Source organism: Pelodiscus sinensis, chromosome 21, assembly GCF_052426305.1.
Source record: "Pelodiscus sinensis isolate ZL-2025 chromosome 21, ASM5242630v1, whole genome shotgun sequence".
Lineage (NCBI taxonomy): Eukaryota > Metazoa > Chordata > Testudines > Trionychidae > Pelodiscus > Pelodiscus sinensis.
The window spans coordinates 16,590,484-16,610,593 of NC_143072.1; the positions used below are offsets into that span (position 1 = coordinate 16,590,484).

The 20,110-nt window shown below is 44.4% G+C and overlaps 1 protein-coding gene across 2 annotated transcripts in view; it reads right to left on the bottom strand.

The window, feature by feature from the left end:
- The window catches only part of PAFAH1B1 (platelet activating factor acetylhydrolase 1b regulatory subunit 1), a 72,194-nt gene that overhangs the window by 13,386 nt on the left and 38,698 nt on the right, over positions 1 to 20,110 (bottom strand). For both annotated transcript variants that reach the window (XM_075904873.2, XM_075904874.2), the window contains exons 3-5: positions 14,418 to 14,502; positions 5,987 to 6,061; positions 2,890 to 3,096 (exon numbers count right to left, since the gene is read on the bottom strand). In XM_075904873.2, the coding sequence (XP_075760988.1) occupies positions 2,890 to 3,096; positions 5,987 to 6,061; positions 14,418 to 14,502 (367 nt within the window). The remainder of the gene's footprint in view (positions 1 to 2,889; positions 3,097 to 5,986; positions 6,062 to 14,417; positions 14,503 to 20,110) is intronic.

Genomic DNA, 20,110 nt, shown 5'->3' on the forward strand with positions numbered 1-20,110 from the left:
GACAAGTGAACAGAAAATTTGTTAGCACCAGCCTATCACTCTTCAAGTTCTCCAGCTTTACATTTGCACCCCACAGGCCAGTCTGGCACCTTGTTCAATAATTAACTTGAGCAGGAGACAAAGGAAGACTGTCCTAGAAAAGCCAAGCCCTGGAGGAAAATAAACTGTGCTATATTTATATGGTTTAGTTACTTGTAAATTACGGTAGTTATATTTCAAGCATAGGTGCACTTCCCAGATTTCAAAACAATTTAACGTAAATGGTCTCCTCTTTGTGACTAGAAGTCTTGATACAAATTACCTTTAAAAAAAAAAAAAAAAATCCACAGAGCGAGTAAATTCCAATTAGGTAAAAAAAAAAAAAAAAAAAAAAAATGTAGTCCTTTTCTCTTCCCACCTTTTGCCATTAACTTCTCCAAGCCCTTACCAACGCTCTTCCCTTACAGCCTACCCCTTTCTAGGGATTAGTATGCTTCTAGTAATTATTTGATGCTAAAGAGCCATATGGCCACCAATCTCCCTCCTGGAGAGCAATATGCAGCATTTTGGTCAGATTAGAGAAGAAAATCTAAGGTCACTTCCAAAATTTAATAGTAAAAGTAAATGGAATCTTGTGTCAGCCAAGACAGTAGTCAATATAAATACAACACATTTGCAGTAAATAACTGATCTAATTAAGAGGTGAAAATGAAGCATTCACACTATTATTTGTCAATTATTAGATATCTATGAACATAAACCTACTTCACTCTGAGACAAGCTACTACAGATGCTAATTTCTTTAATGCCATTGGCCTCATCATAATCTAGTTGAAGATTAACTAAGTTTCATTTTATAACATTTAGAAGATTGAAGACATCTGTGACTCCAAAATCATTAGCCTTTTTAAATATTGAAAATAAAATGAGGTAATTCTGGTTACAGATACTGTATAGCTTAATTTCTGATGTGGCGTGGTTCCTAAGGCTGCAATGCATAATTAAGAATAGTAGCGGTTTATACTAGACCTACAAAACAAATGGTTTATATTCTGTTTAGCTCTCCACCATGACTTCAACATTATTTGATGTGTTAACACAAGGGATAATGCCAGTTTAGTTAAACAACAGATGGCACCCACTAGATAAATTTATTCTTATAGAAGAGCATGAAGGATACATAGAGTTTATGGGGAAATTATTTTCCAGGCATTTAACAAAGGCATTGAAGAATGGCACTAAACAGTTTTAGATAATCTTTTTAGAGACTCTTCTCCCTTTGCAGAACCTGGCCTTCTCACCATGCCTTAGAACCTGGAAACCTACACCTATCACTACCTACCAGACTAATTATTAAGTAACAAGATTACTACAGAGAGACATAATGCTTAGACTAGGTATGTAAAATCCCATTTAATTAATCGGTTAAACGTTAAATTTAACTGGTTAACTGATTAAACGGGGCCAAGCCCCACTGGGCTGGCTGCCCGCCCTCTCTCCTCTGCCCACCCCCCCTAGCCACCCACCCCCAAATCTGGGCTGGCTGCTCCACCCAGCTGCTTCCAACCCTGCACTAGGTTATCAGCTTCCAGCTCACACAGGCTCATGGGCTGGGATTTGGCGACCTCACCTGAAGCAGAAGAGTCTCAGCAGTCCTCTTCCTCCCTTCCCCCCCACCTCTGTGGGGCTGGAGCAGCCCGCTGCCTCCCAGGTAATGGTTAGCCATTACTCTGTAAGCATCACCTATTAAAGCTTACCAGATAGCCAGTTACCTATTCACATCCTTAGCTAAGGGGGAACTAACTGACAGTTGGGAGTCATGCACTTCATGCCCTGTGGAAGGAATATTGTATATTCAGCTCTCGCAATCACCCCTGGCAAAAAATGTTCCAAACTCCTGTGGCTGGGGCAAATGGATACCCTAAGTAGAATCTATATGTGCAGTAACCTGAAGAATGACATTATTGTTGTTTAAAAACTTGATGCTAAATTATTTTAATTTAAACTTTGTTGTAGCCATCAGGACAGATTTTTCAATATTTCCTTAGAGTTTGGGTAACAAATATTACAAGTCAGTATGACTTTCAACAACTTCAGCTCGCCATAGCAGTTTCCATGCATGCACAAATTAAGCCCCAAGCAAATGCTCAAGGTGGTCTTCAGGGAGTGCAGCCAACTGGAAATGCACCTTTTCATTCCATGAATAAATCAATTAGACAAATATTTTTCTTTCTAATTATGACACTAAATGGACAAAGTACCTGCCTACCACAAGAGTCATATGGGTGCATTAACATATGCAACAGATCTTAATAAAAGCACTATTAGAAGTACTGGAAAACTAAACCAGTTTCTATACACACCATCTTCAATTTCCCCAAGAATAGGAGAAAACATGTTGAAAACCATCATCATATGGTGTCTATGTGAGTATTTCACATGAAATGGAAAGTATTAATTCTTTACACTAAAAAGTAGCAGAAGAAAGATGGTAAAGTTTATTTAAAATGTTAGCCTGAAAAGGCACCATTCTTCAAAGAACCTTCTGAGATGGTCTTCTATCTCTCTCATTACTCTTTACCCAAACACTTCTATATCTCACATCATATTCCTTAATCTTTGGCTACTCTCTTCCATGACAGTGTTTATCCTTTAATCTTCTACCCAGACCCTAAATCCATACTTGTGGTCTCAACAGTTTTCAAATATTTATTTTGGCCAGAACTCCCCCCCTCCCCCCCAAAAAGATTACTTGAAAAACTAAAATCTGCTGCATACCACTACACAGACTGTGATCAATATCAAAGTTAAGGGATTATCAAAGTAGGTAAACCTTGGATCATGATTGCATGTGTTTAGGGAGCATGCATCTCAAACTGATTTGCTTGGCCAGTTATAGCAAACATTTACCTTTATTGTGGCATCCTCTGAAGCAGAGACCATAACACTGAAAACTGGATGAAAAATTACTCTTGTGACAGGACTCCTATGTCCACTCAATGCATACTTCTCTGGAGGACGAGGGATCCATTCTTTCGGGTCTCGTTTCTGACCAAGAGGTCCACCTGATGTGAATTCTTCCTTTGCTTCATTCAATTTAGATTCTAGTTCCATAACCTGAGATTTAGGCGTTTTAAACAAATAAGATTAATTGTTTCTACAATCTTCTACAAGACCACTGGCGATTAACAAAGTTAAACTTGCTGAATGACTTTGGATCTACAATATTTTGCTTCTCTTGGGAAGAGAGCAAGTTACTTTCCCAGAAGTTGTATGTGGAAGAGGGATTATGACTAAAGTCATTTAGCTCTACCATCCTGGAAAGTTCAATACTTCAAATTGACTGAAAGTAACTAAGTTATGAATTTTGCAAACAGCCTTTTGGCAAACTATTCTCAGAGGTAATTTTACTACTAAAAATGCTCACACAGTCCAAAGACCACTGCTCAAAAGACAATCCTGGGATTTACACATCGAGTGTGCATACAGGACATCCAAGGGAAAAATATATTAAAAGCTCAGTAAATCCTGTTATTCACTGTAGTTGGTATCCTCTGCTGTTAATACGCTATGATTTTTTATGCTTTCAATACACTAGAGAGCCATGGTCACCAACCGGTAGATTGCGATCTACCAGTAGATCTCAGGGGCTCTAAGAGTAGATCTTGAGCCCTCTCTGAACTGTGCGCCAGCGCAGTACATTTACATTTGATTTCTTCATTTGAGCAGCAGCTACTCACCAAGCAGCAACACAGGTGAGTAGCTGTGGAATGGTGGGAGCTGGGAGGTCAGGAGAGCTGAAACACCCTGGCAGCTAGCTGCTGCTTTCAACTGAAAGAGGCTGCCCTGCTCTCCAGCTGATCAGCCGGCTTCTCCTCTGCGCCTGCCGACATGGAGCATGGGGCGCCATGGCGCTCAGCCAGAGTGTATCACGCTCCACGTGGGCAGGCGCAGAGGAGAAGCCGCCCGATCAGCTGGAGCGCGGTTCAGCCTCCTCCGGGCTGAAAGCCACAGCCAGCTGGCCAGGCAGACGCTTCTCTTCGCTCCAGCCCAGCTGCCCTGCGCTCAGCTCAGGGAGGCTGCACCTACCTCCAGCTGTGCTGGAGCAAGCTTCCCGGGCTGAGCGCAGGGCAGCCAGGCTGCAGCGAAGAGAAGCCGCTTCTCCTCGCTCCAGCCTGGCTGCCCTGCACTGAGCCCGGGAACCTTGCTCCAGCACAGCCGGAGGTAGGTGTAGCCTCCTTGGGCTGAGCGCAGGGCAGCCAGGCTGGAGCAAGGAGAAGCGGCTTCTCTTCGCTCCAGCCCGGCTGCCCTGTGCTCAGCCTGGGAAGCTTGCTCCAGCATAGCTGGAGCTAGGCGCAGCGTCTCTGGGCTGGGCGCAGGGCAGCCAGGCGGGAGCGAAGAGAAGCCGCTTCTCCTCACTCTAGCCCGGCTGCCCTGCGGTCAGCCCAAGGGAGCGCAGGACGGAGGCTTCCCTCTGTGGCTGGTGTTGGGGACTCCCTGCTCCTGAACCTTGTTCCCTCTCCCCTGCCCCAAACCTGTCCACCACCCTCCTGTTCCCTCTCCTTTGCCCCCCTGCAGAAACCTGTCCCCCAGCACCCTGCTCCCTCTGGAGAAACCAGTTCCCTCTGGCACCCTGCCTCCTCTGGCATCCTGTTCCCTGCCCCAGAATCCACTAGCACCCCTCCCCAGTACTGTGTCCCCTGCTCCCGAATGACTTTTCTATGGATCAGAGACCCCTGACTCAAGGCAGATTCCCTGCCATCCTCATAAATAAAGACAATGCAGAAATTTTTTGTGTTTGACATAGTATTTTACTTAAAAATGAAGTCTGACCAACAAGCCCCCATCTGGCCACAACCACTCCTGCATTACCCCTTCCCCAGACCCTAGATCTGAGCCTATCAAACACTGGAACCCCCTGCCCTGAGCCCCTCACAGACCCCAACCCAAATTCCTGCACCCTCACATCCACAAGCCTGTGGCTTGCTTAGTACCCCAACACTGCCCAGCCTGGAGTCCCCTCCCTGAGCCAGCGTCCCCTTCTCCACCTCCTCCTGCATCCAGATCTCCTCCCAGAGCTTGCATCTCTCACCCCTTCCCACACCCAAATCCCTCATTCCCACCCCGGAGCCCACACATCCTGTCTCAACCCAGCAAGGGTATGACTAGACTGCAGGAGTTTTTCAGGATTCCAGAGATATCCCAGAAAAACTCTTCTGCATACAGGGTTGCATTTGTTCTTCCGCTTTTTTTAGTGGAAGAGCAAACATGCTCTTTCGGGCACCCCTATATTCCTCTTTCCACAGTCTAGACAGGCCAAATGTTGGAAAAACCTCTTCCTACAGGAGGAGAATAGAGAGGGTGGGGCTTCAAGGAAGGGGTGGGGCTTGGCTTGGTCTGTCATTTAAAAAGCCAGTAGATCTTGGCTTGGTCTGTCATTTAAAAAGTGATCTTGGGTATAAAAAGGTTGGAGACAACTGCTATAGAACTATGGATGCCCTGTAAAGCACATAGTTTTGTACTGTGTTTTTGCACTACAATCACTTACTCTAACACATCAGAACTAATGGCTTCACTGAAAAAGAAGACTCCAAAAGGACTAGAAACAGAGTGTATGCCTTATTCCCTGCTAAGCAAGCTTTTTGGGGACAACTATTCACCCTTTGTATTTCCAAAAAGCCTTGGGGCACTCTTTCCTTCCCACCATCTTCTCAAAGTGCATCAGAAATCCATGAGATGAATCAAAGTGTCAGATATCAGAGAAGCCATCACAGAAGAAGACTATAAAATATTTTTGCTGGAGATGAAGTGGACAGTCAAGCACATTTCAAGGCTAAATATTCTCCTCTGCCTGCCAAATATTTTCATAGAATATTTAATAAGCCCCACATTTCCTTTGAATGCATGACAGTTTTTCAATTTCAGTCCATTGAATACCGTTAATTTGATTTAAAATATATTACTCACTGTATAACTGTATATGTTAAATTTAAGTCCCTCCATTTACCTTCTTTTGTAATCTTATAACAGATGTCCATTTTTTCTCCAAAAGTCCAGCATACTTCTTATCTAGCTCTTCATTCTGAAACAAAGTTGTTATAATGTAGTTAGAGAGAGACAAGCCACAGCATTTTCAAGAATGTCTAAACATTCAAATGAATACTTAGGGGGAAGTAGTAGTATCAGCTGATTTCAAAATCAACTTAATTCAGTCACAATATTTTTAATACTTTGGCAGTCTACTTTGGTTACAAAGTAACACTGATGTTTAGCCAAAGATTTTCTGTGATCAAATCTACAAACCCAAACTCTCAGGTCACCCACATTATTGGCACTTTGGCCATTAACACCCTCCTGCCCACCCCATTTCTTATGCTTGAGAGTATTACAACTGAGTATTACTACGGGGGGGGGGGGGGCAGAGTCTGAGTACACAACTCATTTCCCTCACAGATTTGCTTCCCTTCAGATGATGGGGAAGCAAAAGGAAGCTGCAAGAGCAGCCACAGATTCCTGTCCAGCAACACAGGTGCAGTGTTTCAGATGCCTGGAGCAGCTGGTGGAGAGAAATCTCTGCACAGAGACAGGGGGGACCTGGCTCCTACCCCGTGCTGAGCCTTGCTAATCTTATCAGGGCTGGGGAAAAACAGAACTTCCTCTTCTCCTGCCAGATGCAGCCAGGGCTGGATTGGAGTTGGGGTACCAGGGCAGATCTATGCCCAGAAACCTCCCCCGGTTGCACAAAGCTCAACACCCCAGTCTCTGCCCCATTACCCCACAACTGCAGGTGGAGAGGATGCTGTAAGGGTAGCTGCTCCCCCATCTACCCAACCCCTCTGCATCCTGATCCCACACTGAGCCACCCACATTTCCCCATTCAAACCTCTTGCCATACACCTGGATCCCCACACACACTATGCACCCCTTCACACTTGAGATTCTGCTGGCCTGAGCCAGCTTCCCTATACTTTGGCCAGGGTGAGGGATGGGTATGAGAGACTCTGCCCATCTTGCTTACTATCTTGGTGCACTTAGTTGTGGAGGAGAATGGCCCTGGGGTGTTTGAGACAGGAACTTGTGTGTGGACTCACACCAAGTCCATGTTGGGGGGCACTGCAGGATCTCCCACCTCTGTGCTCCCCACTGCCATGCTGGAGCAGACATTTATTCATTGACAAAACATTCAGAATTTATTTTTTGGTACAAATCTCCTTCAGGATTAGAGTATACAATGAATTGCTGAGAAAACTCTACTTGCAGTTTGTCTTATCTTTCCCACCAACCTCCATTCAATTAGAAAAGGAGAAATAGGAAGAGATGTTTTGATTGTGTGGACTGGAGAATAAGTATGACCTGGTGATAATTAGGTTTTTGTAGTTACCTAACCTTTTGATCAAACAATCAAAAGCTGATGAATCTATATGTACCACAACCAAGGAAATAGGCTTCCATTATGTTTACACGCATAATCAGTTAACTTGAGACATCTGCTGCACTGCTTAAAAATTTACAGCACCATACCAGAAGGCAGGTTTGCAGATATAGGCTATGGCAGTTTCTTCTTATTTTTAGCTGATGAAAACAATCCCATCTTTGTTGAAAGGTCTTTACACCACATCAATGATAGGGTTCAGCCCTAATAGCTATGGGAATCATTTTTGGCATTTCAGTGAGCTCTCAAACTATACGGCTAAAGCAAAAAAGATTTAAGCCCTCTATTTCACTATGTCTAACAAGGTATTTCGGGACACTTGAAGGCGAGTCGTGTTCAGTGGCTAATAAGTGTTCCTTCTCTCAGAAAAGGAATATGCTGGTGACACTGACTTAAGGATTCTAAAGATCTCAGTAGAGCAAGAGAACTGCTACAACTCAGGGTTCCCTGAACTTCATTCCAAGGACTGGATGTGCTCACAAATGTAGGTCTGGAAGGGACTGGCCTGGTCCTTGGAAGGGAGTAGGTCTGGTTTTCCATACTGAGGCAAGACTAAGTGTTATCTAGAGTTTAGACCGTCTTGTTCGCCTCAAAGGAGCTTATTCCTGGTAAAGGGCATTACAGTATAGCTGTGTCTAGACTGCATCCCTCTGCCAGCAGAGGGATGCAAATCAAGCACTTTGGACGTGCAAATAAGCCTGGGATTTAAATATCCCGGGCTTCATTTGCATACTCACATTCAGGCTCTGTGCCAATCACGCGCCCTTTCGAAAGTGAAAGTAAAGTGTAGCCACAGCTCTGCTGACAGTGGGGAGCTTTTTCGGCAGATTCTGTACTCATTTTTTGAGGAGTACAGGATCTGCTGAAAAAGGCTCCCTGCTGTTGGCAGAGCCGCAGCTATACTTTACTTTCACTTGCGAAAGGGCGCGTGATTGGCACAGCGCCCGAAGTGAGTATGCAAATGAAGCCCAGGATATTTAAATCCCAGGCTCATTTGCACTTCCAAAGTGCTTGATCTGCATCCCTCTGTCAGAAGAGGGATGCAGTCTAGACGTAGTCTAAGACACTTAGGGTTAGAAATGAAGATTTCCATGCTGGAAACCAAGGAATCCTGTTACCTGCATAGATACTGGGTTAGGAGACAAGAGTTACCCTAGCCAAAACAGTCATTCTGTGAATCAAGCCATAGATTAAAACCAAGGTAGTTTAGACTTTGCAATACTCTCTACGGGATACTCTATAATAGTCCATTCTAGCTCCTGAAAGTGTACCAGAGCCGTACGTTTTGACAAACCTGGATGCACTAGCCAGGACCAAGTGCCAGTTCTTTGAAATGATCATAAGCCTTCCCACTCACACCCCCTTTTATCAGTTAATCTGTTAGACAACATGTTTAACTGGTTAGCCAACTAAATGGGATTTTACATTCCTAGCACAGAGCTGCCTCATCTCTCCTCCCAGGGCTGCAGAGGCAGCCTACTTGAGGATCACGATCGAATGGCAGAGGCTCCAGGATCTACCACTTGACTGCGATTGATGGGTTCGTGGCCACTGCTCTGGAATGGGGGTTTCAAATTCCCAGCCCATGGACCATCCCCAGTCGGAGCAGTTGTGCAATCAAGCTTGGGAGTGTCAGGGGGCTGGGGTGGAATACCTGTCCATTCCCATCCCCAATATTCACCTCATCCTCTCCTTCCCCCAATGGTACCTCATCCATCCCCCAAAGAATGTGACCCTTAGGGATTTTTTTGGGGGGGAGGAGGGGAGGGAATGGCATGGGGCGGCAGCTGCAGTTGGGCACCCACGCACTCCCTACAGTGGTGGGAGCCACAGGGAAACTGAACACAGCAAAGCGAGTACTACCACTGAGCGTGCTCTATTTCCCCATTGCTCCTGCCACCGCAAGGAGTGGGGAGGGGGATGACCACTGCTGCTGCCCTGCACCAGCCTCCCCCCACAAGTAATCCACGGCCACATCCCCTGGGGGAGTGCCATGGGGGAGAGGGTGGAGATGGGAAGGAAACAGGGCTTCAGAGGATGATGGAAAGGAAAAAGGGTCAGGGTTTGGGGGAAGGAAGAGACGGCCCTTACCACTGCCTGCCAGGACACCCAGTCCAGATTGTGCAATTGCTCTGGCTGGGGATGGCCTAGGGGCTTGAGACTTCTGCTCTAAAAGTAACAACTGTAAAAGCTTAGATGATTAAAGATTTTTCCCTATGCAATTTTCCCCCCTTTTATGGCTCAAGGATTCAATCAAGGAGATGCAATAGTGAGCAACTGATCCAACTGCTCAAGTGGGATAACTATCTTCTCTAGTAAACACTAAAAACATGATGAAAAGAGGCAAATACACTGAATCCCAATCCCCTCTCTCCATGTGTGAAAAGAGCAAGAGAAAACCCAGATTGAGGTGGGACAAAAAAGGGCAAACAAACAAGAGCAGTTTCTCCGAGTCTTGAGATAGTTTGAGCTAAAGGACAAAACACAGACTGTACATAAAGGCAGGGAAGAAGCAAGACTTCAGAGTTTCTAGCCAAATTTGCTACTTAAGTCAGAGCCCACGGTGATACAGCCTATTACTCTAGCAATGTTTTTGAGAACGGAGTCATTTGCAAAGTTAATCAGTACTAGGGATGTAAAATCCTGTTTTAGTTAACCAGCTAAATGTTAAATTTAACCAATTAAATAGGGGTGGGGGCTCCTGCAGTCCAGCTGGGCTGGAACAACCCCCCACCCACTGCAGCCTAAAGATGTTAAATATCGGCTAATTCACTAGTTGAGTAGCGGATGGAATTTCCATTGACTACCTGACTAGTCGATAGGCACTTCCTCATTCCTCCTCCCACTGGGGCTCTTGTACATTTCAAAGGAATGTACAGAATTCTGCATGCAGCCCCGGACCAGTGGGAAGTCCTGCTCACTCTGGGCTGCATCCAGGCTTGCCAGCTTGGAAATGCGGGCTCTTGTGCATTTCAAAGCAGCAGTGCAGAATGGAGCCGGAGGTCAGTGGGGGACTCCCCCTGTTGACCCTGGGCTCCACATGGTGCTATTGCTCTGAAATGCTGCCTTGGCATTTCAAAGGGGCAGTGCTGCCACTTTGAAGTACCCTCTCTCCCCTCTCCCCCCCCCCTTGCTGCCTCTAGCTAATAGAGGCAGCAAGAGAGGAGGGGAATCGACTAGTTCTTAACATCCTTATTGCAGACAAGTGCTGTATCAGCGAGGCCAGAGTGCCAACTGCAGACAGGGGTTGCTCCAACCTGGCTGGACACCCTCCACCTGCAGCAAGCCCCATGGGACTGAATAACCCCCTGCCTACAGCAGGTAGGAGGCTGCTGCAGCCCTCCACTGCTTAACCATAACAGGAAAGCCTCACCCTTAGCTTATAGGTTAACCAATAACAGCCCTAATTAGTACTGGAACTAGAATCAAACCATGCATAGGGCTCTGCTTATCTCCTTACCACTCGCTGTACCCATTACCATGTCAGATATTGTTAGTCCTTTTTAGCTGTTTTAAAGTAGTCACATCTAATTCACATTTTCCTGTGAGAAAGTTCCTGTATGAAGTTAACTAACTAACTTGATTTTCTTGTATCTCCCTTAAGACTATGCTAGGCAATCTGGTTATTTGATATTCAGGTCTTTTTAACCTTCAGGAGGAAGGCTTAATTAGGCTGACTGATAGTTTGATAAGTGAATGTTACTATGATTTTCAATTATTACTTAGAACACTGAATGCAATGTAAGCAAATCAAGTAAAACCTCAACTGAACATTTTGGAAAATAGGATGGATAATCCAAAATTTAAGAGAAATACTAATTTATGCAGTTTGCTAGTGCTGAGTGATATTTTCAAAGATAGTGATTTCCACCTATTACAAACAACCTGCTAATAGTAATTCAAATATTCTCCTGATCAACCTTACATATAGGTACAGAATATTAATTTCACTGCAGATTTGCAATCCCAAAACAAAGAATATTTGTCCATTCTAGAGCCATCTCCTAGATGTAAAACACATCAGGGATTTTCTTCATGCAATTTGGAAGTGAGATAATTGGCATTTTGTCAAAAGATATTGCACATATGCAACAGAAGTTCTTGAACTTGAATATGATCCAGTTTTCAAGTTCCACCGATCAGTTACTATGGAGACAAATACCACTGAAATGCCAACAAATGAAACAAAATAGAAGAGACAGGGTTAAATTCACCTGTATCATGAATCCCAGTAACTGGAATTGTAGTGACTAAATTTGGCCCCTTATTTCCAATACAGGCAGTCCCCGGGTTACGTACAAGATAGGGACTGTAGGTTTGTTCTTAAGTTGAATTTGTACGTAAGTCGGGGACACCTGGGGTACCCGATTCAGCCGCTGCTGAAACTGACCAGCGGCTGACTACAGAAAGCCGGAGGCAGAGCTGCTTTGCCCCGGGCTTCCTGGAATCAGCTGCTGATCAGTTTCAGCAGCAGCTGACTTGGGGAAACCTGGGGTAGAGCAGCTGGGGTGCTGCCAGGTTGGTCCCCGCAGTGCTGAGGTGCAGCACTGCAGGGACCAACCCGGCAGCCCCCCCAGCAGACCAGGGAGATGCGGAGCAGCTTTTCTTGCCGCGCAAGACGCGGGCTGCGGAACCGCCCAGACGCGCCGCGGTCCTGCCGCCCGCGTCCTCAGCGGCTTTGCTCTGCGTCTCCCTGGTCTGCTGGGGGCTTTGGGCAGGGGGCTGGACTCGATTACCTGAGGTATCTTCCAGCCCTAGGATTCTATGGACATGTTCACTGAAAGTGCTCTTGCTACCTTCAATCCTTGCTACCTTCAATCCAGTATGATGCAAGACCTCTTAAATTTGAGGGCATGCATCATACTGGATTGAAGGTAGCAAGGATTGAAGGTAGCAAGAGCACTTTCAGTGAACACGTCCATAGAATCCTAGGGCTGGAAGATACCTCAGGTCATCGAGTCCAGCCCTCTGCCCAAAGCAGGACCAACCATGACTAAACCATCCCAGCCCCCGCTTGACAAAGCCTTGATTTAAAAAACTCTAGGGATGGAGATTCCACCACATCCTTAGGTAACCCATTCCAGTGCTTCACCACCTTCCTATTAGTTTTTCCCTACTATCCAACCTGGAACTCCCCCACTGCAACTTGAGACCATTGCTCCTTGTTCTGTCATCTGTCAACACTGAACAGCCTCTCCATTCCCTTTGGAATCCAGCCTTCAGGTAGGTAAAGGCTGTTATCAACCTCCCCCACCACCACCACCACTCTTCTGTAGACTGAGCAAGTCCAAATCCCTCAGCCTCTCCTCATAGGTCACATACTCCAGCCTCCTAATCATTTTCATTGCCCTTTGCTGGACCCCCTCCAATGGTCCACAACCTTTCTGTAATGGGGGGCCCAGAACTGGACGCAATACTCCAGATGTGGCCTCACCAGTGTCGAATAAATAGGAATAAACATGTCTCTAGATCTGCTGGAGACGCTCCTCCTAATGCACCCTAATATGCCATTAGCCTTCTTGGCTACAAGGGCACACTGACTCATATCCAGCTTCTCATCCACTATAACCCCCAGGTCCTATTCTGCCAAACTACTGCATAGATAGTTGGTCCCCAGCCTTTAACAGTGCTTGGGATTCTTCTGTTCCAAGTGTAGTACTCTGCAATTGGCTTTGTTGAACCTCATCAGATTTCTTCTGGCTCAATCTTCCAATTTGTCTAGGGTCATCCTAGGTTGCGTGAACTAAAGTTTCAAAACAGGTGGCCCAGAATTCCTAAGACACTAAATAGGAGTTTGTAGTCTAGAGAATTTATCTACATACGCATTAGTTCTTGGCTTCTATACAATTCCCAGTAAAAAATTAAATTTGATGGTAAGGATAATAAGAACCACTCGACTCTTACTATATTTAAAATTCAGAGGCACAGTGGTCCCAGACCAATGCAAGACAGGACTGCTCAGTCCCAGCTCCACTGGGTCCAACAGCCCCTGTTCACAACAAGTCAGGCCACCATGAACAGGGGCTGCTGCCAGAGCAGCCTTGGCCCTCTGCAGGCAGGTTGCTATGCAGCAGCCTCCCCTACCTTTGCTGCCTCTGATAGAGGCAGGGGAGAGAGGGGTGGCTCAACATAGATGGTGCTGGGGGGGAACTGGCTTTTAAGTTGGCTCCCACCAGCACTGACTCCTATTTCCTTCTTCCTCCTCCTCCCCTGCTGCCTCTCAGAGGCAGCAAGGGGGGCAGGGAAGACAGGGAATCGAGTACTCAACTACTTGCTTACATCCCTATACCAAACTTGATATGGACAAGGTTAGTTTTGACAAAGCTAGATGGGCCAAAAGCGAATCAGTCCTATTGCCATTAAGGTTGAAAATAACAGTGTTTACATAATATTAAATTGGAAAATTGAAGAATTTGTTCCCTCTCCAGCTGAGGCCTTTAGGCATTTTAGGAGAGGCTCTGATTAAGCCTGTATCTGGAGAAATTTCAGTGTAAGAATTGAGAAAAGAAAATGAATTTATTTCCAGCACAGTAAAACTAAATACAGCCAAGTAATAATAATATGCATCTCAGAAAATGAAATGCATTCACTTGAATATTAACTTTTCCTTGATACCAAAAAACAAAGTATTTTTATATTGCTCTAACACCTTTCATCCTGGAGGAATTCAGAGCCCTTTGGGAACTGGATCCCTACAGTAATACAGAAAAGCAGGCTACTCTGGAGTGAAGGGTGACAGACAGGTGGACAACAGGCCTAAAGAACAAATACACCAATGTCAGGAATGGAGAAAAAAGGGGGAGGAACTTCGAGTTAGGGAATTGAGACTATCACAATGAAGAGAGAACATTTACTGTGTTGCAAAATGACTACTGCATTAAACACGTGGATCAAGTATTGATTTCTACATTGTAAGAGCTAATCAATACAGTTTCAGATGTTCAAAAGTAGTGAACTTCATAGAATTTGTTTTACAAAACAAATGAAGAATTGTGTTTCAACTCACCACATCTAACTCAGCTTCCTTTTTAAAAACGGAATATGCCTCTTCATAACCATTAGATCGAAGGTAGTCCGCTATTGCTCGATTTCTAGATGAAGAAAGAAAGACTTAACAGTAAGATATCCTTATTAACCACATTTCTGAACAGTACTGAAAAACAAAATACAGAACATATGAATATAGGTTTTCAAATTGTAACTAACAACTTAAACCTTGTTCTTTATTGTATCAGGCAGCATCCTGCTTTAGCACAACTAAAACCTTCAAACCAGTTTTAAAAGAAAACTGGTCATACAAAGTAATCAGGTCGAAACATGACCGGTAAAATAAAAATACTATATAATATGTTCTTTTGAACTCTAGTAAACTTAGTAGGATTAAATAATTCAATATTTAATAGACAAGTTATTACAATAAAGGAAGCTCTTGTTCACTATTTTAATACTCATTATCCATCTAAGGATGAAGTGCAGGCCATAACTACAAAAAGCTACAATTGTTTAAGAGCAGCTTTTGATTTAGCTCAAGTAGATTTTTTGGGAACAATTTTAAGACAAAACCTTAAATCAGTGTGCACACAGGGATTTGCTGGTTTAACTAAGTTGGTTTAAATTAATATCTTAAACAGTGCAATTCTCTCAAATTAACATGACCCAAATTTTAGAACACATTATATTATTCTGTAAAGCTAAGTTTCTTTTCTAATTGGTAAATGTCCTTGCATACATTTCTGCACCAGTGTGTTAGTTAACATCCTAAAGTAGACAAAGTTTCAGACTTTGTTTTTTCTTATAAAGACTGTAAGCAACTTAGCAATAACTAAAGTTTGATCATTACGTACAAGATAATTACAAAAGGAATATATGCCATCAAATACCAGCAATGCCCCTCTGCTATGTATATTGGCCAAACCAGACAGTCTCTGCACCAAAGGATAAATTAACACATCAGATGGTAACACACACAAACCTTAGGACAGGGTTTCCCAATCTATGGGTCAAGACCCAAATATGAGTCGCCATTACATTTCAAAAGGGTGGCCAAATGTCTTCCGAGGTGATGCTCTTAAGGAGCCATTCAAACATTTGAAAAGGTTCCCCACTGGTCAGCTCCCCAGCTGGCTTAGTCTTAAGGAGCCATTCACCTGAAGTGGTACTCAACTTAATTGGTTTAACAACCTTCAGGCAGTTAAACCAATCAATTGAACTGAATACCATTTCAGTGTCTCAGAGCAGAGTAAGGCAGGGGTCTCCAAACTTTTTAAGCATGAGATCATTTTAATTTAAGTGTAATCTAGGATCTACCTCAAACCCAAATACCCTGACCCCGCCTCCTTCATGCCCCTTCTCTGAGGCCCTGCCCCTGCTCACTCCATCCTTCCATTCTCCCTCCCTTTCACCAGATGGGCAGAGGTTTGGGGCACAGGTTCTGGTCTTGGACTAAGGGATTTGGAGCGTGAGGGGGCTCTGAACGGAGCCCGGGGCAGGGAGTTGGGATGCAGAAGGTGGTTCGGGGGGGCTCAGGGCTAAGGCAAGGACTTGGAGGTGTAAGGGGGGGGTACATGACTGGGACAGGGGTTCGGAGCTGGCTCCAGCCTGACGTTTGCCACAGGTGGCTCCTGGGTTGTGGTGCAGTGGGGCTAAGGCAGGCTAACCCCTGCCCTGGACCTGAACCACTCAAAAGCAGCCAGCAAACTCCTTCCATCCCAGGCCCTGTTGTCCCCCTCTCCCGTTCTGTGGAGATAGAATACTGGGTGGAAGAATGGGCACCCTGACATCAGCACCCTCCTCTCTCCCCCCTGTTCTGTACTACAAGCAGGAGGCTCCCGGGTGGCAAAGGGAAGCTCCCAGGCAAAGGGCAGGAGGTGCATAGCAGTGGTGGGAGGGGCAGCTGAAGTACTGGCACTTGATAGCCTCTTAGCCAAAACAGTCAGGCTCCAAGATCAACCAATAGATCCTGATCTACTGGTTGGTGACCACTGGAGTAAGGAAATATCCCTGGACATGGGGGGAAAAGTCAGAATGCTAGGGAACACAGAGAAGCAGTAGTGCCCAGCTCAGGTAGGTGGGGGTGGGGGTGAGGGTGGGAAGCCAGGTGTCCGGGCATCTGGTTGAGAGGTTTCCATCCACCCCAGCCAGGGTTCCCACAGCTGGTGTTGGCTGGCCAGGGCAGAGTCCTGGCCAGCTTGCAGCCACGAGGGCGGGGGGGGGGGGAAGGTTTGGGGATGAGTGTCTTCCCCCACCACAACTTAAATAAATGTTGTGTTATTATTTATGTATTTTCAGTTTTTCTATGAAATAACTACTATGAATATATAAACAGGAGGCAGCACAATTTTACATTCTTGCCTCAGGTGCAAAATTAGCTAGTTACGGCACTGACCCCCCCCCCCCCCTTTCTCCCCACTCCTGTTTTTTAATTGCCTTGGGTCACCAAGTCTTCCTGAATTGTCAAAATGGGTCCCCATCTGGAAAAGGTTGGGAACTGCTGCTGTAGGGGAACACTTAAACATGCATGGACATTCAGTAATGGATTTGAAAGTAGCCATCTTTCTACAAAAGGATTTACTAAACCAGTAACAAAGAGACATCTGACCTAGAACTCATTTGCAAATTCAACATTATCAATTTAGGACTGAATAAGGATCTCAACTGGCTAACGCATTACAAAGGCAATTTCCCCTTTCTGATTATTCACATCTCCAGAGTAGGGAGGTGAAGGCTGCTTCAGCCCTGTGGGGACCCTCCACAGAAAGGGGCTCCTCCAACACCTTGGCTGCTGCAGCCCCTGCCTGCAACAAGGGATCCACAGGCAGGGCTTCTCTGCCAAGCTGGAGCAGCCCCTGCCTGGAGCAGATGGAGGGGAGGGGAAAGGTGTGTTCCAGCCCAGTGGCAGGTAAGAGGGGTCATTCCAGCCAGGCTCCCTGACTAATCGGTTAACCAGTTAAATATGTTTAACTAGTTAGCCAATTAAACAGGATTTTACATCCCTACTCCAGACTAAATGCTATGAATAACCCACTTCCACTCTGACTTGATTAGTTCATATACACCAGCAACTTCTTCCTTCTATAAATTCCTGCTTCTATAACTTTCACACCAATTCATCTGATGAAGTGGGTTTTACTCTCAAAAGCTCACGTTCTAATAAATCTGTTAGTCTCTAAGGTGCCACAATCTTCCTCATATTTAGAGCCCTACCAAATTCATGGTCCATTTTCATCTATTTCACAGTCGTAGTATTTTGAAAGTAAATATATTTCATGATTTCAGTTATTTAAATCTAAAGTTTTATGGTGGTGTAACTGTAGGGGCCCTAAGTCAAAGAATAAGAATATAGCAGTAGGGATATATTATCGACCACCTGACCAGGACAGTGATCGTGAAATTGAAATGCTAAGGGAGATTAGAGAGGCTACCAAAATAAAAAAAACTATAATAATGGGGGATTTCAATTATCCCCATATTGACTGGGTACGTCGTCACCTCAGGAAGAGATGCAGAAATAAAATTTCTGCATGGCTTAAATGACTGCTTCTTGGAGCAGCTGGTACAGGAACCCACAAGGGGAGAGGCGATTCTCGATTTAGTCCTGAGTGGAGCGCAGGATGAGGTCCAGGAGGTAACTATCACAGGGCCACTTGGGAATAGTGACCATAATATAACAACATTTAACATTCCTGTGGTGGGAAGAACACTTCAGTAGTCCAGCACTCTTGCATTTAATTTCAAAAAGGGAAATTACACAAAAATGAGGAAGTTAGTTAAACAGAAATTAAAAGGCACAGTGACAAGAGCCGAAACCCTGCAAGCTGCATGGAAACTTTTTAAAGACACCATAATAGAGGCCCAACTTAAATGTATACCCCAAATTAAAAAAAACATAGGAAGAGACCTAAAAAAGAGTCACCGAGGCTTAACCATCATGTAAAAGAAGCAGTGAGGGACAAACAGGCAACTTTCAAGAAATGGAAGTCCAATCCCAGTGAGATAAATAGAAAGGAACATAAACACTGTCAAATTAAGTGTAAAACTGTAGTAAGAAAAGCAAAAAAAAAAAAAAAAAAAAAAAAGATTGAGGAACAGCTAGCCAAAAACTCAAAAAACAATAGCAAAATGTTTAAGTACATTAGAGGCAGGAAGCCTGCTAAAAAACCAGTGGGTCCCCTAGACATTCGAGATACAAAAGGAACAATCAAGGACGATAAAGCCATTGCAGAGAAGCTAAATGATTTCTTTGCATCAGTCTTCATGGCTGAGGATGTTAGGGAAATTCCCAAACCTGCACTGTCCTTTGTGGGAGATGAATCTGAGGAACTGTCCTGGATTGAAGTGTCTTTAGAGGAGGTTTTGGAACAAATAGAAAAACTTAACATGAACAAATCACCGGGACCGGATGGCATTCAACCCAGGGTTCTAAAAGGACTCAAATGGGAAACTGCAGAACTGTTAACTGTAGTTTGTAATCTATCCCTTAAATCAGCTTCCATACCTACTGACCGGAAGATAGCTAACGTGACACCAATATTTGAAAAGGGCTCCAGAGGTGATCCCGGCAATTACAGACTGGTAAGTCTAATGTCGGTACCAGGCAAATTAGTCGAAACAATAGTTAAGAATAAAATTGTTAGGCACATAGAAGAACATAATTTGTTGGGCAAAAGTCAACATGGTTTCTGTAAAGGGAAATCATGTCTTACTAATCTATTAGAGTTCTTTGAAGGGGTTAACAAACGTGCGGACAAGGGGGATCCAGTAGATATAGTATACTTAGATTTTCAGAAAGCCTTTGACAAGGTCCCTCACCAAAGGCTCTTGTGTAAAATACATGGCCATGGGATAAGAGGGAAGGTCCTTTCATGGATTGAAAACTGGTTAAAAGACAGGAAACAAAGGGTAGGAATAAATGGTAAATTTTTAGAATGGAGAGGGGTAACTAGTGGTGTCCCCCAAGGGTCAGTCCTAGGACCAATCCTATTCAACTTATTCATAAATGATCTAGAGAAAGGGGCAAGCAGCGAGGTAGTAAAGTTTGCGGATGACACTAAACTGTTTAAGATAAGACAGAAGCAGATTGTGAAGAACTTAAAAAAGATCTAACAAAACTGAGTGATTGAGCAACAAAATAGCAAATGAAGATAATGTGGATAAGTGTAAAGTAATGCACGCTGGAAAAAATAACCCCAACTATACATATAATATGATGGGGGCTAATTTGGCTATGACAAATCAGGAAAGAGATCTTGGAGTTATCGTGGATAGTTCTCTGAAAACATCCACACAGTGTGCTGTGGCATTCTAAAAGGAAAATAGAATGTTAGGAATTAAGAAACGGATAGAAAATAAAAAAGAGACAGAATATCTTACTGCCCCTGTATAAAACTATGGTATGCCCACATCTTGAGTACTGTGTACAGATGTGGTCTCCTCACCTCAAAAAAGATATGTTGGCCTTAGAAAGGATTCAGAAAAGGGCAAATAAAATGATCAGGGGTTTGGAACAGGTCCCATATGAGGAGAGGCAAAAGTGACTGGGACTTTTCAGTTTAGAAAAGAGGAGACGGAGGGGGGATATGATAGAGGTATATAAAATCATGAGTGGTGTGAGAGGGTGAATAAAGAAAAGTTATTCATTAGTTCCCATAATATAAGGACTAGAGGACACCAAATTAAGTTAATGGGTAGCAGGTTTAAAAC